At 38.2% G+C, this 21,574-nt stretch overlaps 1 protein-coding gene across 3 annotated transcripts in view; it reads right to left on the reverse strand.

The window, feature by feature from the left end:
• Positions 1-21,574, reverse strand: part of CCDC191 (coiled-coil domain containing 191) — an 89,983-nt gene that overhangs the window by 59,969 nt on the left and 8,440 nt on the right. For 2 of the 3 annotated variants that reach the window (XM_060639956.3, XM_060639955.3), the window contains exons 3-7: positions 20,589-20,730; positions 16,893-17,033; positions 12,765-12,943; positions 10,886-11,109; positions 7,743-7,893 (exon numbers count right to left, since the gene is read on the reverse strand). In XM_060639956.3, coding sequence (XP_060495939.3) covers positions 7,743-7,893; positions 10,886-11,109; positions 12,765-12,943; positions 16,893-17,033; positions 20,589-20,730 — 837 coding nt within the window. Of the gene's footprint in view, positions 1-7,742; positions 7,894-10,885; positions 11,110-12,764; positions 12,944-16,892; positions 17,034-20,588; positions 20,731-21,574 lie in introns of those variants that run through there. The other variant, XM_060639958.3, reaches the window with a different exon arrangement.

Here is a 21,574-nt window from a genome sequence, read left to right on the forward strand (position 1 = left end):
GCTCCGATGTTAGCAATAAAGCCACAGGCTCTGTGGGGCCCCAGGTGACCCCTTGCTGCTCCCTGGCCAAGAGGAACAGGCACTCTATAGCTACAACAGGAGGCAATCCTCAACTATTTTCCTTTTGGGGACCAATAGAGCTAGGCTAAAGGCCCCATAGAACCTATGCAATCCTGGGGGGTGGGGAAAGGAAGATCCTTATTCAGGCAAAAATGCATGCCCCTGGGAAGGAGTACCCTGTGACGCACCCTATTCCTGATTTTCATCATTACACCCCAAAGAAAAGAGAGGAAGTCATTGTGTCCCCTACCCCAACGTTAAATACTCTTATAATTAATTACATTAGGGAAAATACATTCAGTTCCCTGCCCACAGCACTGAGACTTGGACAACGCCTGGTTCCACGGAGAAGCCCAAAGGCCTACAATTGGACAACTACCACTGTGCAAAACCACTGTGCAAAATGTTAACACCAGTTACAGACAAAAAGCTACTTTTGTTATATCCTGGAAGGTGTGATGCTCTTTTAACTTCTGTACTTAGCTTTTTTCTCCTTCCTTTTTTAAACTTAAAAAAAAAAATCCCACACACAAAAATACCCCTTATTACAGAAATTTAACAAACATACCCAAAAGTAGAAGAATAAACCCCTCATTCAGCTTCAAAAATTATCAACATTTTGCTAATCTTGTTTTATGTCTCCTCCATTCATTTTTTTTTCCCCTGGAGTATTTAAAAATAAATTCTATACATCAGACATTAAATCACATCACACATATATGTGTCACTGTGTATTTGCCAACATTAGGGCATTTTGTAAATTCTTAATTCTGCTAAGCAATAATGTTGCTTTAATTATCTAATTCTGCTTCTCTTCAGAAATAGTACAATTTCAGAAAGAAGTTGCTTAGTCTTACCATATAGTAAATTCTTTTTTTTTTTTTAAGTTTATTTATTTATTTTGAGAGAGAGAGAGAGTGCGAGCAGGGGAGGGGCAGAGAGAGAGAGGGAGAGAGAGAATCCCAAGCAGGTTCCACACCTGTCAGCACAGAGCCAGATGTGGGGCTCATACTCATGAGCCACGATCATGACCTGAGCTGAAATCAAGAGTTGGATGCCTAACCGACTGAACCACCTAGGCATCCTCATACAGTAAATTGTTAACCAACAAATATCCCTGGATCTTTTAAAGAATGATCATGATATAGCCTATAACCTGACTATTCATTAGGATAAGGCTCCTTCCTCAATGTAGCTTAGACCAGTTTTCAGGGCCTCCTGTCTTAGGGAGGGCAGACCCACTGCTTCCCATCACCTCTCTCTTTTCCTCTCTCTTCCTCTTCCAAATTTCTTCCCTCCTACCAATCCCCACTCCCTGTGCATTCTCCCACCCCAGCCACACACCCTCAAACTATGCCGAGAGTACAGCTCATCTCAGAATATATTAGACAAATGTTAGGTTCACCTCCAGGGTAGTCTGACAGTAAGACAATGATGTAATGTCATTTGTTTCTACCAATATGGTTCTCAAGATCCTTATATATATTCACCCAAAATGTCTAGCATTTAGGGGAAATGATAGTCAACTCATAAAATTTTATAGAATGGGCTCCATTTATGCCAAAAGCTCTTATTTTTTTTTAAAGCAGAATTTAATCAGAACTTTTTTCAAAAGACAATTACATATACATGAATTGGAACCTCTGGATCAAACAGCTTCATGGCATTTTGAAAAGCAAAACCCCAGCACGATATTTTGGTAACCGGACTCTCACTGTCCCTTCTGTGAGAATGGGAAACCCTAGTTACTCAGAGGATGAGGGTAAGGAAGAGCAGAACAACAAACTAAACAACCTCCTTACTAATACCGATCAAATTTTACTTGGATATTTTCCAGAGTTAGCTACATGAAGTAAAACATAATAATGTTTCAAACCCCTCCTAAAATGATACCACACATGGTCTTCGCCAATAGCTTAGAGCCAATGTCCTTCATGTGTGTGCCTGACATTTCTTTCCCTACAGTTTTATTTGCAAAAAGGCTTTTCCTTCATTTCTTTCCCCAAACACAGACAACATTGCTGAGAGGATGGTTGCTATGTTTCAGCTCAGAAATGGCTTTACCTCAGTGGTGTGTAGGCAGTCCCGATGTAACTAAGATCTCTAGGGATGAATTGTGCTATATAAATGAGGTACTTAACTACTGTTTTCATCATCTTGTTAGAAAAATCTAGGCTTCTTTTCCATATATCCCCATGTTCCCTTGGTTTAGTTTGGGGTGGCCTTTTGGAAGGCGCTATGCCATAAGCATAACATTAACAATGATTTCTTAGGGGGTCACTATTATCTTACTCTCTAACAGAAAAACCCAACCAAATAAGCAAACCAAAACCCTCCCCACAGAGTTAAGATTTCAGTTAGTATTAACCCATGTTTCATTGTTCTCTTCAACTTTCCCAAGTCTTGTTTCATAGACTTTCTTATCTTATTAACAAGACATAAAATGTATTTCAAGATAGGGCAAGAATTCAGAAGGCCATTTTCCAAATAGTATGAGTTTCATAGTTAATCCCTTGTTGTTTCTGCTAATTAGCAATGACATGTGGATTGCTGAATCTCCCTAAGAGATTTCACTGCAAGATCAAAGAGAAACTAGGAGAGAAAATGGAAGTAGAGAGTTTCTATGCAAAAACAGATGTTTTTAATAAAACAAAGAGAGCTGGCAATGAAGTATGTGGGAAAGACGCATGCATAGTGCTGCACCTGAGCTTTTGTTTGGATAAGAGGGCTCACTCAGTTTCTCTCAGAAAGTCTCCTATTAAATAACTTGGCCCAAATGTGATGTTAAGAGATTGTTTAGGGGGGAACAAATAGAATCCACAGTCAAAGCACAAAGAATTACAAGAATTAAAGGAGATTGAACTAGAACAACTCCTAGAAACAGATTCTTTCCAGTCTTCCTGTAAATACTCTGTATAGCTGGCTGTTGGGTTTGTGCCAGTGAACCATTTTGAGGGTGCTGACAAGAGTTTCCTGCTATCTAGTCACTCTCTGCAAGCCAGCTAGGCATTTTCCCCCTTTTTATCCTGTGATCATATTTAGGCTGCTGAATGTTTTAAGTTTCATTTCCCAAGGGCAGCTTTAGGCTCCTTTAGAACCAGGGTAGGAATGTGGACTAGGGCCAAGGTAATGAGCTACTCCATGGCATTTACCAGAGGCCTATCCTGTCTCCAGCCAAGTCTATGTAAAAGCTGGAGGAGTCTGGTAGGTGGATTCTCTCCATGTCTCAGTTATACTCATATACACTGGAGAAATCAGAATTACAGGTTCACTGACAATATTACAAATGAACAACATAATCACATTGAAGGGAAGGGAGAGGGGAAGGGGAAGAGCAAAACCAACCTAAGTAACAATATTCTGGCTGCATAAGATTGAAAATGAAGATAATGTACAAATACTATACTCTGGTTAGTATATTTGTTTACATAGCAGTATGGGTTGGCAATTCTGAAACTACTTCTATAGTATATTAGAATAAGTAAATAGATTTTTGATAATGGGTGTCAGGTTTCTCACTGTCTGAAAAAGGAATTCTAAATCAGCAAGGGGGAGGGGCTATACTGAAACCCGTGGTGCTGGATTAGAGTTGAAGGTATCATTATGAACTTATGATTATTTTAATAAACATACAGACAGTTATAGAAATAAGTTATAAATAAGGAAGAGGGAAGAATAGCATGACCCCTGTGTTACTGCACTGGAATTAGAGATACCAGTATGAACTCATGGATTTTAGTATGTATACAGATAGGCAGACACAGAAATACAAATAATGTGGGTGCATGCGTGGGTTACTACACACACATATGTTTCCCAGCTCTGTCTGCCAAGCAATGACACCCCAGGAGCATGGAGAGCACCTACTATTCAGATCTTGGTTTCTAAATACTATTCTCCAATAAAGAAACCAGAGTTCCGTGTAGAAGTGGTTCATTCCAGGGCTGGAACAGGGAAAATACAAGATGGGCCTGGAATGTCCTATGGTGCCAGAAAGAAAGCAAGTGCCCCCAAAACAATGGAAATATTTTGAAAGAACAAAGAAGTCAACCGGAAAGATTTCCCAATGGCCAAAGTTAGAACAATTTGAGTACAAAGTAAACAACGATAATAATAGATTATAACCCATAGAATAAAATACCTATCTAGGAGCCCATACTGATAAAAGTAGGTAATTGAATAAATAAATAAATTGGGGAGAAAGGACAGGTTTTCTTTCTAGAAGAATTTCAGTTAATAAATGGAAAAGAAATGAGGGAAATACAAAATCATCATTAGACAAATACATTAATGTTGCAGGCAAGATCTATCTACCTATAGATGCCAAAATTATTAAGTGAAAGTTTAAGAAGAAACAGGGTATTTGCATAGTTTTACAATATTTCTTCTAAGACATTGCAAAGGAAAAATAGTAACTTTATAGTATAGAAACCTAGCATATTAACACTTGTACATCCTGATACGATACTGAGAAGGGCACAGCATCACTTCTTTAAGTAATCTCACCAAAAATGTATAATCTCAATCTAAGCAGGAGAAAATATCAGAAAACCTCAACTGAGAGACATTCTACAAAATACCTGATCAGTACCCTTAAAAAAATGTCAAGGTCATAAAAGAGAAGGAAAGACTGAGGAGCTGTCACAAAGCTGGAAGAGACAAAGAAGATGTGACAACTAGATGAAACAGAATTATGGATTGAGTCCTAGGTATATATACTCCTAGGTATTCCCTAATGTAGAATTATGGACTGAGTCCTGGAATAGAAAAAAGGACATTAGTGAAAAAACTGGTGACATCCTAATAAGGTCTGTGGTTTAGTTAATGTATTTAATGGTGTTGTACCAAGGTTAATTTCCTAGTTTTGATATTTATGCTATGCTTACATAAGATGGTAACATTGGGGAAAGCTGGGTGAAGGGTATTCAGGTACTCTGTGTACTGTTTTTGCAACCTTTTCTGTATGTCTACAATTATTTCAAAATAACTTAAAAACAATAAAGTATAGGATCACTAAGCAGAATCTGTGTGAAGTAGAGATCATTTACTCATAGTCTCAAATTTTTAAATTATACTGGCTGATCGTTTTTTAATTTTTTAAAGAGAGAATATGTGTGCATGTGGGGGATGGGTAAAGGGGGAGAGGGAGAGAGAGGGAGGAAGAGGGAGACGGAGAGGGAGACGGGGAGGGGGAGGGGGAGGGGGAGATAGAGAGAGATCTTAAGCTGGCTCCAAGCTAAACTCAGGGCTTGATTCCATGACCCTGGGATCATGACCTGAGCCAAGATCAACAGTCCAATGCTCAACTGACTAAGTCACCCAGGAATTCCTGACTGGTCCTTTAAAAAAATTTTTTTTGAATGTTTATTTATTTTTGAGAGAGGGAGAGGGACAGAGCGTGAGTGGGGGAGGGGCAGAGAGCGAGGGAGACACAGAATCCAAAGCAGGCTCCAGGCTCTGAGCTGTCAGCACAGAGCCTGATGCGGGACTTGAACTCACAGATCATGACCTGAGCCGAAGCTGGACACTTAACCGACTGAGCCACCCAGACACCCATGGCTGGTCCTTTTAAAATTGAGTAATCTGGGGGCACCTGGGTGGCTCAGTCGGTTAAGCATCCATCTTCAGCTCAGGTCATGATCTCATGGCTTGTGAACTTGAGCCCCCATGGGGCTCTGCGCTGACAGCTCAGAGCTCACCTTAGATCCTCTGTCCTCTTCTCTCTCAGCCCCTCCCCAGCTCGTTCTCTCTCTCTCTCTCTCTCTCTCTCTCTCAAAATAAATAAATAAACTTAAAAAAAAAAAAAACCTGAGTAATCTATTTTAGGTAGACCATTAATTTCGTAAAACTCTTTACATGTCTAAAATTTATACCTAGCCACTTCTATCTAAAACATACATTATTTCTTCCTGTACAGTGAACTTCAATAAAATTTAAAACTTAAGCTTACAGAGAACACATGTCTTATTAATCTCTCATTGGTTGGACAATATACCATGGCACGTTTTCCTCACGCATTCTCTAGATGGCCCCCTGAGTACTCATCTCCTTTCCTATTTTCCTTCAGAAATCTGAACTGTTATTTTAGGAGGACACACCAATGCCATCTGTCTTGTGAAAGATGCAGCATCTAAGAGTCCTTGCCAATCTTTCTCAAAAGGTTAATCCCAATTCTTAATATTTCCTCCTACTATGTTACCCTCTCTATTCCTAAAGCCAAAACCCTAACCAGAAATCTTGTTGGTTTATATCTCAACAATTATGACTTTTTGCCCATCAGTCCAAAATGCCTCCATCAAATGTGTCTAAGGTTTTTTTTGTTTTTTGTTCTTTGAGAGAGAACGAGCACGTGAGTTGGGGAAGTGAGAGGGGAAGAGAGACAGGGAGAGAGAGAATCCCAAGCAGGCTGTGCACTGTCAGTGTGGAGCCTGATGTGGTGCTTGAACCCTCGAACCATGAGATTATGACCTGGGCTGAAACCAAGAGTTGGAGCTCAACTGACTGAGCCACTCAGGTGCTCCCCTCTTTCTTTTTTTAAATTGCTTACACTCCTTTACTTTGTTGCTCATATCCTAGTTATCAATATTATATTCAAATTCCTGTTTCTGATTTTCAGGGCTTTTGTAAATCTGTCCTACATTTATTAAACTCCTCAATATCATCCTGACATTCTCTTTTCTCTTGTTAAATCCATGCATTCCTGCATTCATTCCACTACTGTTTGCTGAATTTCAGCAAAGTCTAAAGCCATAGGTGGGTGTTATAAAAGACATAAAATATATCCATGTTTATCTTTTCTCATCCAACCTTCTCATTTTACAAATCCTCCAAGTAATCCCTTTCGCCTGAAATGTTTTTAAAAAAATTTTTTTAACATATATTTATTTTTGAGAGACAGAGAGAGACAGAGTGTGAGTGGGGGAGGGGCAGAGAGAGAGGGAGACACAGAATCCAAAGCAGGCTCCAGGCTCTGAGCTGTCAGCACACAGCCCGATGCGGGGCTCAAACTCACCAACTGTGAGATAACGACCTGAGCCAAAGTCAAATGCTTAACCGACTGAGCCATGCAGGTGCTCCACACCTGACATGTTTTAAGCCTCAAATGCACACTATTGTGAATCCCACTTCACTGAAACAAATTTATGCTCAAATGGCCTGGAAAAGATGCTCATTTGTCAATAAAAAATTGACCAGTTAATTTTACAAAAAGTGAAAGTAAAAGAGAGGGAGAAAAGAGTAAAAGAAAATGCAGACCATGAAAAGGAAAAGTGTATCTTGCTTTAAGATCATAGCTACCAGAAAGCAAGTGACTTTCTGAGTAATTCTTCTGAATAATCCAGAAGACCGTAGAAGCCGAGCTTTCGAAACCTATCAGAGACCTCACTGGTGGTTCCATGCTACTCTGAAACGGGTAATAATTTAGGAATAATTAGGAAGCCATCCCAAATTCACACCTGACTTCCCAGGATCACACAGAGTACATATAAGAATAGCCCTGGGACCAGGGAATTCTTGGTCCATGGAGCACTGCCCCAGGCCCTAAGTCCGCTGGGCAGCATAGTGGTGTGGGCAATTCTGGTATTTGCATTGAGGCCTCAGTTGGACTTAGTGGGACACTGTTGTATCTCTGATAGAGAGCCCTCTGTCATTTATGCTGAATAAAGGTATGTTACAATTCCTACCTGATGATTTTCCTTGAAAGTCTGGATTAATAACTCTTTCAGTTTCTTCTTTCTTTCTTTTGCCGTTTTTTCTTCATCCAGAATATGATCACTTTGAAAGATGCTTTCTTCTGTATTGTTTTGAGAATTTTCTTCCTGCTTTTTCTTCTCTCTGTTAATAACAGTTTTAAAAATACATGTAGGAACAAGAGACTTAACAATGGGCAATTACACCCTACCATAGTGGAACGAACACTGAATTTTCCATCAGAAGACAGATTTTTAGATCTGGTTCTAAAAGTCCATAATAGGATGATTTTTCTTTTTTTTTTTGTGAGCCTTAGTTTACTCCTTTATAAAATATACACTAAATGAAATAAAACTGTTATGCTCTGAAAAATAGAAGGCCCTATAGATATTTTGGTAAAGTTTTCAAAAAATTTATTTATTTATTTAAATAATCTCTTACACCCAATGTGGGATTCAAACTCACCCTGAGATCAAGAGTCACACATTCTCTGGGCTGAGCCAGCCAAGTGCCCCTTTGGCAAAGTATTTTTACTGAGTTTACCACTGAGCGATACTTTGATCAAAATTTGAGAGTTAACAACTCCTAGGTGTTTTCTACTGTAGACATAAGTTCTCTTTCTTCTGAGGGAGAGACAAAAAAGGACCTTAGGTAAGAAAGGGATGAGAATTTTACTCCAAGGCTTTTACAAGGCTTCTAGGGGAAAAAATAATAAAAGAATCAGGTATTCTTGAGTAAAGAGGGAAGGGAATTTATATTAATTCTAAAACAGCTGAAAAGAGAAAAAAATAGAATAACAATTAATAAAAGGCCTTCAACAAGTGACAGGAATCTCTCAGTAAATGTGTTGCTCATGTCTCTGGTCATCCCCTGTCTCACCCATCTATTCTTTCTCACCCAGGTCATCTCTCTCTCACCTGCCAATTCAAGCAAGCTCACAGCCACTGCTTTCTTACTGGCATGTACTAAAGTACGTGTACATGTATGTGTGTAAGATGATGTCGTATACACAGCACCTAGTCAGGACTCAGGATTTATGTGCTTTGGCCCACAAACCAGCTGTGAAAACTCAGGTCTTTCTGAATTTCACTTCACAGTTGTGGAAACTCAAACTGAGAGAGGGATGCCAGAATACTCTATAAACATGCTCTCATTAATTCTCCTATACATACAGGGGATGCACAATGTTGTATCTTATTACTTGTGCTGTTGACCATCACTTGGTTAAAGGGGCCTCTCCAGTGTAAAGTTGCCGTTTTTCCCTTTGTAATTAAAGATTTCTTAGAGGAGATACTTTGAAACTATGTAGGGAAGCAGATTTAGGATAGCTTACAAAAAAATTAAAAAGGTCTATCAATAATAGAATTTTACTGACTCTCTCCAGATGCCATAATAATGTTATATTAGACACTTGTAGGCAGATCATAGTGGCCATTTAAAGAAATACAGTTCTAATACGATGGATCTGATTTTCTAAAATAACATTACAATATGTTATGAACGTAATAGTTGCTCATTGTGAAACACCAGAGCTATAAAAGCCATCCATATTTCCACCCAGAAAACAAACACTGACAATATGTCAGTGATATCTGATTGTACCACCATTTTTATCAATTTTTCTAATATTTATTAATGTTGATCATAAATAATATTATATTAATAATCTTTGTGCACAAATCTTTGCCTGGATTTCTGATCATTTTCTTAGGAGAGTTTTCCTAAGACTGGAACTCCCAGGTCAAGTGATAACACCATTTTTACGGCTCTTGTTGTTTATTGCCAAATTACTTTCTAGAACGTTTAAAATCAGTTCATCTGCTAGCAGTAGAGCATATTATCTGAATCGCTGGACTCATGGACAAGATTTTAACTTTTAAAAGAAATGAGTGGTCAGTGAACATTTGATGAGTGCCCACTCTGAACAGAGCATCCTGTTACAATCAAATGTTACCTGTTTTCATAATTTATTTTAGGTCTGCCTAGATTTTTCAGGGTTTAAGAGCAACCTGAAAAGTAAGGTTGCCCTTAGCGAGAAACTCCCTAAAACACTGTTGATTGCTTTCTGAAAGGAATGGCATCTGGAGGAAGCCTGAGGCTGGCACTTGGAAGAGTGAAGCCCACATCCACTGCCGAGCTGTTTTAAATTGGGTAGAATGAGAGCAATCAAGAACACAGGGGCAAAAGCTGTGTAGGCTGGTGGGGTGGAAGGGATTATCTAATAGGTCTTTCTAGCCTTTGAGTTTTGAGTATTCAGTCACTTGAGGCATGTTACTCCAAGGTTTTTCCAATTTATGCATCAGTGCTGTTTCTCAGAATAAATACATTAGTTATGTATTTCATTTAGGAAGCTCATTTTCTGCATAAGGATAGTACATAATAGTACTACATCCAGTGAAGACTATTTTGATTTTCCTCTTATGTCAGATATTCCCGTTCTTGATCAGTGGCTGGAAGGCAATGAGGATTCTGTAGGATTATCAGAAGGTAAGACACAATTCACACAGGCTGAGGCACAGTGAGCGAATATACAGGTAATGAAAGAAATACAAACTAACTAATATAATACCTATTAAAAGTGCAAAAATACTGAAAGTGATAGTACTCCCCAATGCTGAGAAGAGTGTACTAATCTGGCCCACTGCCAGCAATAGTGTAAATAAGTATAACGCACTTCGAAAGCAATTTGGCAGTGTTTCAAGAGTCATTAAAAGGCCTGTACCGTTTAACTCAGTAATTACATGCCTAAGAATATAAAAAGCTCTATGCTTAAGGAAGCTCACTGCATTATTACATGGTGACAAACCTGAAAGAGTTGAAATGCTTATCAGGTTGGGCGGGGAGGTCATTACATAATCTATGGTCTAGGAACTCAGTGGGGTAATACACAGACCTCAGGACTCTGGGCAATATGTTAATTATGACAAGCAAAATAACAAATTAAATGTACCTTAAGTATGTAAAGGGATCAAGACCCAGAGGAAACAGAAAAATGTTAAATAATTTGTTAAGATACTGGAATGGTGGGTGATTTCTCCTTTGTGTTTTGCTATTACAATGTCCATTTTTTTTAGAGTACTTCCAAAATGACTGCTTAAACAAAAAAACTCCACACTGCTCACCACGACCGGCTTACATTTTCCATGCTTCTTCCACAGTGCGTCTCCTCTCAATTATCTCCCTCCGCAGCTTTACCATCTCCCTTTGAATCTCCTCCTCCTCTTTCTTGGCCTCCAGAGCCTTCTTTCTCTTCTCTTCTTGCACCAAATACTGAGCCTCTAACAACGCTGATTTTTTCAGGGTCTTTTCAATTCTCTGGCGCTCTAGTTCTTTCTCACGTCTTAGGCGATTTTCTTTTACCTTAAAGAGAATACAACAAGGGTGAAATGCAGCCTTTCAAGTAGAAAAGGATATGCAAAAGCTTAGAATACATTTTCAAGTTCACAATATGCCCAGTTTGAAAATTCTGGCCCAGAAGCCCACTGTTTATCAGAAAACTAGGAAGAATTCATGTTTACTGGGTACAAACCAATTCAAAAGTCTAGATGAAGTCAGGTAGGAGGACTCCCAAAGAGTCTGGGAATGATTTGCATCACGGAAAAGTTGAAAATCTAATGGGTCAGATGCCACATTCTGGATGCTTACTTAGTAATAATTTCTGACCCCTAAAGTTTTCCAAGATATACACTACTGCTGTTCATTTGGGCCCGGTCTGCAGGCTGATTATAATTTAAGAAAGAATATGGATATTTGGGGGAGGCTACATTGTGAAGGATAGAACAGTGATATACTGCTTTAAGAACACCACACACTTTATTCATTAAAAAAAAAAATTTATTTGAGAGAGTGAACGAGAGTGAGTGGGGGAGAAGGGTAGAAGGAGGGAGAGAGAGAATCTTAAGCAGCTCCAGTCTCAGCATGGAGTCATACGCAGGGCTCAATCCATGACCTGAGCCCAAATCAAGAGCTGGATGCTCAACCAACTGAACCACCCAGGTGCCCCCTACCCTTTATTCGTTTTTATCATTATTTAAATATATCAATGATTCTGGCTCTTATTTAGAAATCAAAACCATGAATTTCACAGGTATTTCTGAATAAGCACAGTCAATTTTTCAAGCATACTGATTCTGTAGAGGCTTGGCTAACTGTAAGTACAGGAGTGCTCCTTTCCCTCCTAGGTCACTTACCTTTACCCTCACCTTACTCTCCACTTATGAGAAGACAATCTCTTATTAAACCTTCTCTCCTCCCTTTTTTCACAAACCCAAAAGGATCATACTTCTACCCATTTTTCTAATATCTCCAGTGCTGATTAGGCACATCTTAATAATTTAAAACAATCAGAAATTCAGAGTTATAAAAAGGTAGCATAAAATGTATATGCAATTATTTTAGTTCAGTCTTAGTTCTGGACATGTGGAAAAGACTTGGTCATTCTGATTTCCTAAAGTTCCCCTACAAAGAGTGGAGATGCATCTTTTTCCTATAACCCACTATTTATTCCCTTTGAAGAAAAGAAAGTTCCCATATGCCTTTCTAATTCAAAACAGCTGAACTAGATTTAATTCAGATCTGTCCTCCCTTTCAAATTATAATCACAAAATGAGTGAATTTTTCAGTTGTCTGGAAAAGAATTATCATTATAACACTCACTAGAATATTCATGATATTAATATATTGATGTCACAGTTCAAAAACCAAATTCAAGCAAAACCAATCTACATATTTATAATAGAAAATATCACATACAAACTAATATAAAGTTTAGTTCACCACTCCATTGTTCAAAATCAATTGTTCTCTTTTTTGGTTTTCTTAAATTGTTTCCTGTCCTCAGTTTATGAGCATTATTTTTCTTCTGAAGTTCTTATATTTTATTTTTATTCTTTCTAACCAAACCACAGATGGCACCCTTTTTCATAATAAAGCCTAAGTCTTTATTTAAGCTTATTAAATGTGCTACACAAAGATTGCTTCCTGTTACCCATTTTAATTTTGTTTTTCCCTCCCACCTGCTTATGTCTCATCTCCATGGTAAGGCGAGGATCCTTCTGCTGCTGCTTGTCTTGGTTTCCATTCATTCCAAGATCTTCCAACATTCCAGAATCCACCACTTCTTTATGGAGCAGATGGTCTATAAATTTTTGAACAGTGGTACTTTCCTCTTCTTCCTCCAAATAGCCACATAACTCTGGGGGAGACAGAGCAAGAACAAAAAGAGGGAAAAAAAATTTAGTACAATTTCCATATTTAAATAAATAACCTTGGTATAACAAAAATATAAAGCTGTGGGTGTTTAATAAACAGTAACTGATAATGCCAATTGGGTGAGTACAGCCCTCAGCAATTAACTACCTTCAGCTGAGAGGAAAAATGATGAATCTTCCCTCCCCAAGTCACTAAAGATTCCTTCATTGCCAAACATAAAAGATACTATTTCAGTCTAAACATCCTTGAAGACTCTATTGCTTCTTTTTTACATTTTTTTATTTTAAGTAAGCTCCACGTCCAACATGGGGCTCGAACTCCCGACCTTGAGGTTAAGAGTGATGTGCTCCACCGACTGTGCCAGCCAACTGCCCCGTCCGTTGCTTTTTTTTTTTCAAATGGTTGTATTGAGGTATAATTGACATACAATAAACTGTAAATATTTAAAGCCTACCATAAGTTTTGACATATACATCTACCAGTAAAACCATCACTAAAACCAAGATAAGGAACATGTCTGTCAGCTCCAAAAGGATCCTCATGCTGATTTGCAAGCTCTTCCTCCCACTCCTCCCCACGTTCTCTGTCTTATCCCAGGCAGCCACAGACCTGCTTTCTCACACTATAAATTTACATTTTCTGGAATTTTGTATTAATTAAATCATACACTCTGTACTTTTTTCGTCAGCCTTCTTTTACTCAGCATAATTATTTTTGAGATTCATGTTATATCAATAGTTTATCACTTTTTATTGCTGATTAGTACTCCACTGTATGGGTATACCATGATTTGTTCATTTATTCAGGGATAGACATTTGGGTTGTTTCCAGATTTTGGCTATTACAAATAAAGTTGTTATAAACATGTGTGTACAAGTTTTTGTATGAACATATGCTTTCTTTTCTCTTGGGAAAATGCCTAGGAGTGGAATGGCTTGATCGTATAAGTATCTGTTTAACTTTTTAAAAAACTGTCAAACTGTTTTCCAGAGTGGTTATACAATTTCACACAATCATCAGCAGTATAGGAATGTTCCGGTTACTCCACATCCTCACCAATACTTGGTGTCATCAGTCTTCGGATACAAGCCATTTTATTAGGTATGTAGTGGTTACTCAAAGTAGTTCTAATTTGCATTTTCTTGATGACTAGGGATAGCGAACATCGTTCTTGTTGATGTTCTGTTTAGTTCCATACATTATTGAAAATGGGGTATGAGGTTTCCAAATAATTTGGAGAATTGTTGAATTATCTATTTCTCCCTTCAACGTTGTCAGTTTTTGCTTCATATATTTTGGGGCTTTTTTGTAGGTGTATGTATGTTTATACTTGTTCCTTTATCGTTATAAAACTCCCTTCTTTGTCCCTAGTAACAATTTTTTTTTTGAGAGAGAGCAAGCACGAGTGGGGGAGGGGCAGAAGGCGAGGGAGAGAGAGACTCTTAAGCAGGCTCCATGCCCCGTGCAGAGCCTGATGCGGGGCTCCATCTCACTACCATGAGATCATGACCTGAGCCTGAAATCGAGTCAGACACTTAACCAACTGAGCCACCCAGTCATCCCTCTAATAACAGTTTTTTTTAATTTATTTTTGAGAGAGAGAGAGAGAGAGAGAGAGCAAGCATGGGAGAGGCAGAGAGAGAGAAAGAGAGAGAGGGAGAGAGAAAATCCCAAGTAGGCTCTGCACTGCCAGTACATAGCCTGATGCGGGGCTTGAATTCACAAACTGTGAGATCATGACCTGAACCGAAATCAGGAGTCAGAGGCTTAACCAACTGAGCCACCCAGGTGCCCCAACAATTTTTTTTTCTTAAAGTCTATTTTTTCTGATATTACTAAGTTGTTCTCACTTTCTTTTGGTTACTAATTGCACAGTATATCTTTTTCCAGAATTTTACTTTCAATCTATTTGTGTCTTTGAATCTAAATTGTGTAACTTGCAGACAGCATATAGTTCATATTTTAAAATCTTCATCTTTTATTTGGAGTATTTAATCCATTTACATTAGGTGTAATTCCTGACAAGATATGATTTATATTTGTCATTTTGGTATTTGTTTTTTGTACATCTTATGTAAATGACCTTTGTTAGGTTGAAATTTACCTTCTATTACTAATTTGCTGAGAGTTTTTATTAGGATTGGATGTTAGATTTTGTTAAGTACTTCTGTGTCTATTGAGATAATCACATTAATCAATATTTTTGGTAATATCCTCTTTAATGGCTCCATAATACCTTTGTTCAGATCTAAAAAATGAGGAAAACAAAACACTCCACAAGCAAAAGATGTGTGAGGGATGGTATGATACTAGATGAAAATTGCCAGTCTAAGAAATATAACTATATCTATTAGCACCATATGAAAGGAAGTAATAGTTTCACTATATTCCATATATGCTTCAGAATAAATATGAAGTCTGGAAATGCCTCACTTTAGTAATGACATTAATAAATTAGAAAACATCCAGAAGGTGGCAACCAGGATAATGAGATTTAGAAATGATGTGACATAAAGAACTGTTGAGAGAACTGGTGTATTTAAGCCAGGAACATTGAAGTATATGAGATCAGATATGATTATATCACCCACAAAACAAACAAACAAACAAACAAACAAACAAACAACAGTTTTCTTGGGAAAGGGAACATGATATTATTTTCTGTTGTACTAAAGGGTAAAAGTTATAGAGGACAAATTCCCAAGAGAGAATGTGTGAGGAGTAGAGCCTCACAACAGCTGAAATGGGCTCCTCCTATCCTGGGAGCTGTACTGGCAGAGTTTTTTTTTTTTTTTTTTTAATATTTTTTAAAAATGTTTATCTCTTTTTGAGAGAGAGAGACAGAGTGCAAGTGAGGGAGGGGCAGAGAGAGAGGGAGACACAGAATTGGAAACAGGCTCCAGGCTCTGAGCTTTCAGCACAGAGCCTGACACAGGGCTTGAACTCACGAACCGTGAGATCATGACCTGAACCGAAGTTGGATACTCAACCGACTGAGCCACCCAGGCATTCCTCTACTGGCAGAGATTATATCACTCCATGTTAGGGATACTATAGAAGGATCTCTGTCTGAGGGGGTGAAGAGGAGAGATCAGATTAGCTGATCTTGAAGGATTCCTCTAACTTTAAGAGCTCATGACTTTGTGATTCCTGGGCTGGGGATTTTGTTGATTTTGTAGAGCCCTAAACAAGAAAAATGCCGCCAGGTGAGTTTACCCAGGGTGTCTGAGTCACACATGAGGATCTGCCACCACCATCACCAGGCCTACCTTTATGCTGAGGAAAATAATATCAAATTCTGAGTACATTTGAGGAACCCTCACAAACTGGCTCTGTGCACAACAATAAGCTCTCTTATAAAGATACATGAAGCATTTCATAAATATAAAATGATAAAGGAATGTTTAGGGGTTTCTGGGTGGCTCAGTCAGTTAAGTGTCTTGATCTTGGCTCAGATCATGATCTCACAGTTCATGAGATTGAGCCCTGTGTCAGGCTCTGCGATGACAGTTGGGATTCTCCCTGGCCCTCTTTCTTTGCCTCCCACCCAGGCTTGTGTGCACTTTCTCGCTCTCTCTCTCTCAAAAAATAGAAAAATTTTAAAAAATGATACAAGAATGTTTAAATGTAGCCCCTATCAAAGTAAGGAGTCATTCAACAATACATGGTAAGACACTCAAATAGCATGCATTGCTATTATAATCAAAAGAAGAATTACAAACAATACTTTTAATTTGAAAAACACTATGAATTTACTGAGGATATAGGTAAGTAATTTAAATTGAACCAAGAAAAATTAAAGCTAATTATAAAACTAAGCAAAAACACAGAAAAGTCAAATAATATATCATGTATTATTCCAAACAATTAAAAAGATTTCTTAGATACATTTATTAGATGTTAAAGCTTAAAACAATCAGTCAAGTTCTTACCATCAAACCTGTCATATTTCGAATGCCCAGTGGCTTCCGGCACAGAAGGGATATTTGATACCATGTCTTTAGCATCTTCACCATCACTTGCTAGTTCTTGCTTAAGTTTGGTGTCTAACCAGTCGTTGACTAGCTCCTGAGCTATCAGTGAAACAAAAAAAATCTTTTTAATATTTCAATTACTTCAGAGACTTTCTTCATTCACTGTTTTCATTCATTCAGTAAATATTAATTGAGCATCTAACGTGTCAAGTACTGTACTAGATGCTGTGAATAGAGCAGCAAACAAAACAGGACAAATAAAACCTATCACCAATGAAGTTTACATTCTAATTGGAGAAGAGAGACAGTAAGTAAATCAGAAAAACAGAGCAGGAAAAGGAGAATTGATGTACAAGAAATGGAAGGTAGGTATTGATAGTTTTAAACTGGGGGGAAGGGGTCAAAGAAGGCCTCCTTGAGAAGACATTTGGGCAAAGAAGAGAAGAAAGTGAAGGAGTGAGCCATATGGACATGTAAGGCAATATTATTCCATGTAGAGGGAAAGCAAGTGCAAAGGCCCCACAGAAGAGAATGTCTAGAGTATTGGAGAAATAGCAAGGAGGCAGTGTAGAAAGGAGTGAGTGAAGGGGGAATGTAGGAGACGAAGTAAAGAGGTAACATGGGGATCAGGTTTAGAGCAGTAGTTCTAGACCAGGGGTGATCCTGCCCCCGAGGAGACATTTGGCAATGTCTACAGCCATTTTTGGTTATCACAACTGGGGTAACAGAGGCCAGGTATGCTGCTAAACATCCAACAATGCACAGGACAGCCCCCACATAAAAAAATTATCTGGCCCAAAACATCCATAGTGCTGAGGTTGAAAATCCCTTGCATAGAAGTAGGCGACACCAATTCAAAGACAATTGCAATAATCTAGGAAAAAAGTGATAGGAGCCCGGACCTAGAGTGGAAGTATTAAAAATGGTCCAATTTTAGAAAGTAATGCTTTGAGGTGGAATTGGTTTGCCGATATATGATATGGGAATTGAGAGAAAGAAATCTATAAGGTTTTTGGCCTAAGCAACTGTAAAAATGGAGATGCCATTTACTGAGACAAGGAAGGCCAAGGGCAAAGCAGGTTTGGAGAGAAGATCAGGGGCTCATTTTTAGACTAGTTTGGTTTGAAATGCTTATGAGACATACAAACAAGAAATGTCAAATAAGAATGTCAAAGAGGCATTGGCTATATCACTCTCGATTTCAGGGAAGAGGTCCAAGATGAAGAAATAAGTGTGGGTGTTGCCAGCATACGGACAGTATTTAAAGCCATAGAAGTGGACAAGATCACCGAAGGAGGAAGATGGATAGAGGACTGGTTCCAGGAATAAGCTCTGAACACCTCCAGTGTTTAGGGGCTAAAGAGCTGAAGCAGAAGCAGGAGAGCAGACTAGGAAGGAGAGGCCCATTGAGGTAAGAGGAAAATCAAACAGTGTGACATCCTGGCAGCCAAGTTCCTAGTGATATTCAGAAAATCTTCTTAAATAGATAGGTATGGGAGAAAATGTCTACTTTAGCATGACCTTCATCACTGTCGTCATTATCAGACAGCTCCATGGGTAGGTCAGAGGGCTTTCAAAAAGGAAAAGTATATATTTCACCACTATCTCCATCGTTATTACCATTATCACACAGCTCTGAGAGAATGGAATGTTTATTACATGAAATGATGCCAAAAGGCATTTAATACAGCTAGCAATGCATATCATATGAAACAGAAAAAAATGAATCAAGGTAGTAGAAACTAAGTGTGAAAAGTATACTCGTAACAAATATCACTGGCTTTCAGAGGCAGGAAGAGAAAGGGGACAGATATTTACTGAGTAACCCTGTGTACAGTAATACATGCAGTTATGTGTATAATAATTTATGTGTAGACTAACTCAGATCTGCTAAATGTCATTCATTAGTAAACAGGGATTTACTATGAAGTGCCCCAAAAGAAAAAAGAAAGGGAACTTCTCTTAGAGGGTTCAACTGTAGGAATACCTCATATTGGATCAGAGGCTCTAAGGCTACATTAAGCAGAATTTCTCAAAGAATGTTCCTCAGAACATTGGTTCTTATTGAATATTAACAGATGGTTGATGAGAAAGGAAAAAAGGATACAAACCTTTGAAAACCATGTTCTGTCTGTATACTAGTACTTTCTAATGTGTATCACTAATTCTTCAAGATATGAATATGGACTTCAGGATAAAAAGAGTTTCATGGTAAAGGGAGCTTGGGAAATGGGGTAAGTAAACACTATTTTGTGCATTCCCACTAGTGGATTAGGAGATAGGGTGGGCAAGATGTAGCCTTGCCAATTTCTGAATCAATCTCCTTTCTCCATCTCCAATACTACCAACCACCAAGATCAAGTGCCATTACAGCTCACCCAGACCACTGCAATAGCCTCCCACTTGTCTCCCTTTTCCCTCCTTTTCTTCCTTATGATCCATTCTTCATATAATTCAAATACTGTGCTGCTAAACCTCTGCTTAAAACCCTTCAATGTCTTCTCATACTCAGAATAAAGTCTAAATTCTTTTCCCAGGCCTATAAGAGCCCTATGTAATATGTCTTCTGCTCACTCCTGCAAGCTCATCTTCATTGGGAAGCTCCGGCCACACTGCTCTTCCTTCAGTTCCTTAAGCACACCAAGCTTGTCTGTACTTCAACTCTTGATGCTGCCTTTCCCTCTGTCTGGGATGCCCTTCCTCCATCACCACTTGGCTGGCTCCTTCTTATTATTCAGGTGAAAACTTGAATGATTTATCATTACCTAATAATTCTTTCAGTTTTCTTTATTCTTACACTAAAATATATACCCCATGAAAGAAAGAGCTTTGCCTCTCTTGTTCATAACCTGTTCCTCCAGTATCTAAAATAGTACCTGGCTCAGAGTACTAATTGTATATATATATTGACATGTATATAATATATAAAATAAATATATATTTTGTTACGAATGTATAAATTTTCATTATAAATAAATTATATAGATATACAAATAATCATACACATAAAGGAATAATTATATATATGTTTTTTGAACGAAGACATAATCTGAATAAATGGAGACATAGATAATCCAAATGGAAGCTGGCTTCCAGGAGATGGCCACTCTGACTTTCCTCCTACCTCTGTGGCCTCTCCTTTCCAGTCTTCTTTGCTGGTTCCTCCTGATCTCTTCATCCCTAAGTGCTGGAGCTTCTCAGAGCATGAGAAACTGAAATACTAAATTCCAGAGGAGTAAATGCTTTGGGAAGGTAAGGAGGTTAGATCAGTTTTAGACTCTCTTCATAAGGAATAAAGTGGATTTACAAACTAGCGGTCAAATTATCTCATAATACCAGATGAAGTTATCATGCTGCCCTCTGTGTAACAGGACTAATACCTTACAGCACTCACCAGTTAGCTGTGCCATATCAAACTGCCTCTGAATGTGGTTCTATTTCAGGAGACAAAATGGGCCTTAAATAGAGCACTACTTGTAACACTGGAGTTTACTCCAGAGTAGATTAGTTTCAGGAAGATAGAAAGACACAAAAATTAACAGCAAGAGAAAGAAAAGCTTCCATTCTGTACTTTGAAATGCATTACAGGTTATGCTTTAATAAATTGTATTCTAAAGAACTGTTAACATTGCAGCAAAAAATGTATTCTCTTACCTTCTGCATAGACTTCATCATGATCCTCTATTTGCTCCGGTGTTTCTAAATCTATGATATGGCTCCAAAGCCTTCTGGATAAATCAGAATTTCTAGCAGAGAATGCTTTTGAAACTGCAAATTCTGAGGCTTTCTCCACCCTCTTCAATATAACAGAAAAAAGAAATCCATTAAGATGACATTGTCCAGGGCTAAAGAATTTTTCTCCTGCTCATGGAACTGATTTTCTACCAACTACTAAAATACTTCCATTTTTCCATTTTTGAAGGAACTCTGAGGTGTAAACACCCCAAATAATTTCATTTTTTAAACATGAAATTTACAACAATATGTTGCCAAATTTTAACAGGTATTCACAATGCTTATATTTGAACAAAAGATTATTTAGACTGTAGATAATTTTTGTTTAGAGCATTAGTGATGGGATCCTGACACCTGGATATTTTATTTCAAATAAAAAATAGAATATTTTATTAGCTCCAACGCCACTAGGATTTGCATATGAATATGAACCAGAGGCAGAGTAGCTATACTTCCTTAAATTACTACCCCTGAAATGAACCTCCCATCATATGTTAAACAAACTATAGGCTCAATAAAATTGGGATAGAGTCACTGAACGGTAGTCATCCAGAATGTTTTAATTCAACAGTAAAATGTGGCCCAATTCATGGGATTGGTGGAGGTGGGCAAACTGTGTTCATATTTGCATTTATCTGCACAACAAAAAATAATTTATCTTACAACTAAATCCCTGACTTTCCCCCTCCCCACAGACTTGCTTTCCTCCACACCTGGTAGTAACAATTCCACTTTTTTAGTTTTCAGGATGAAAACCCTGTAGTCCTCCTTGAACATAGTCTCTCCCTCTTACCCCACATCCAATTGGTCAGGAAATCTGTTGACTCTATTTTCAAACTATATCCAGCATCTGACCCCTTCTGGTCACCTCTACTGCTATCACCTGGTCCAAGGCACTGCACTTT

This window comes from Panthera onca, chromosome C2 (genome assembly GCF_046562875.1).
Source record: "Panthera onca isolate mPanOnc1 chromosome C2, mPanOnc1 haplotype 2, whole genome shotgun sequence".
NCBI lineage: Eukaryota > Metazoa > Chordata > Mammalia > Carnivora > Felidae > Panthera > Panthera onca.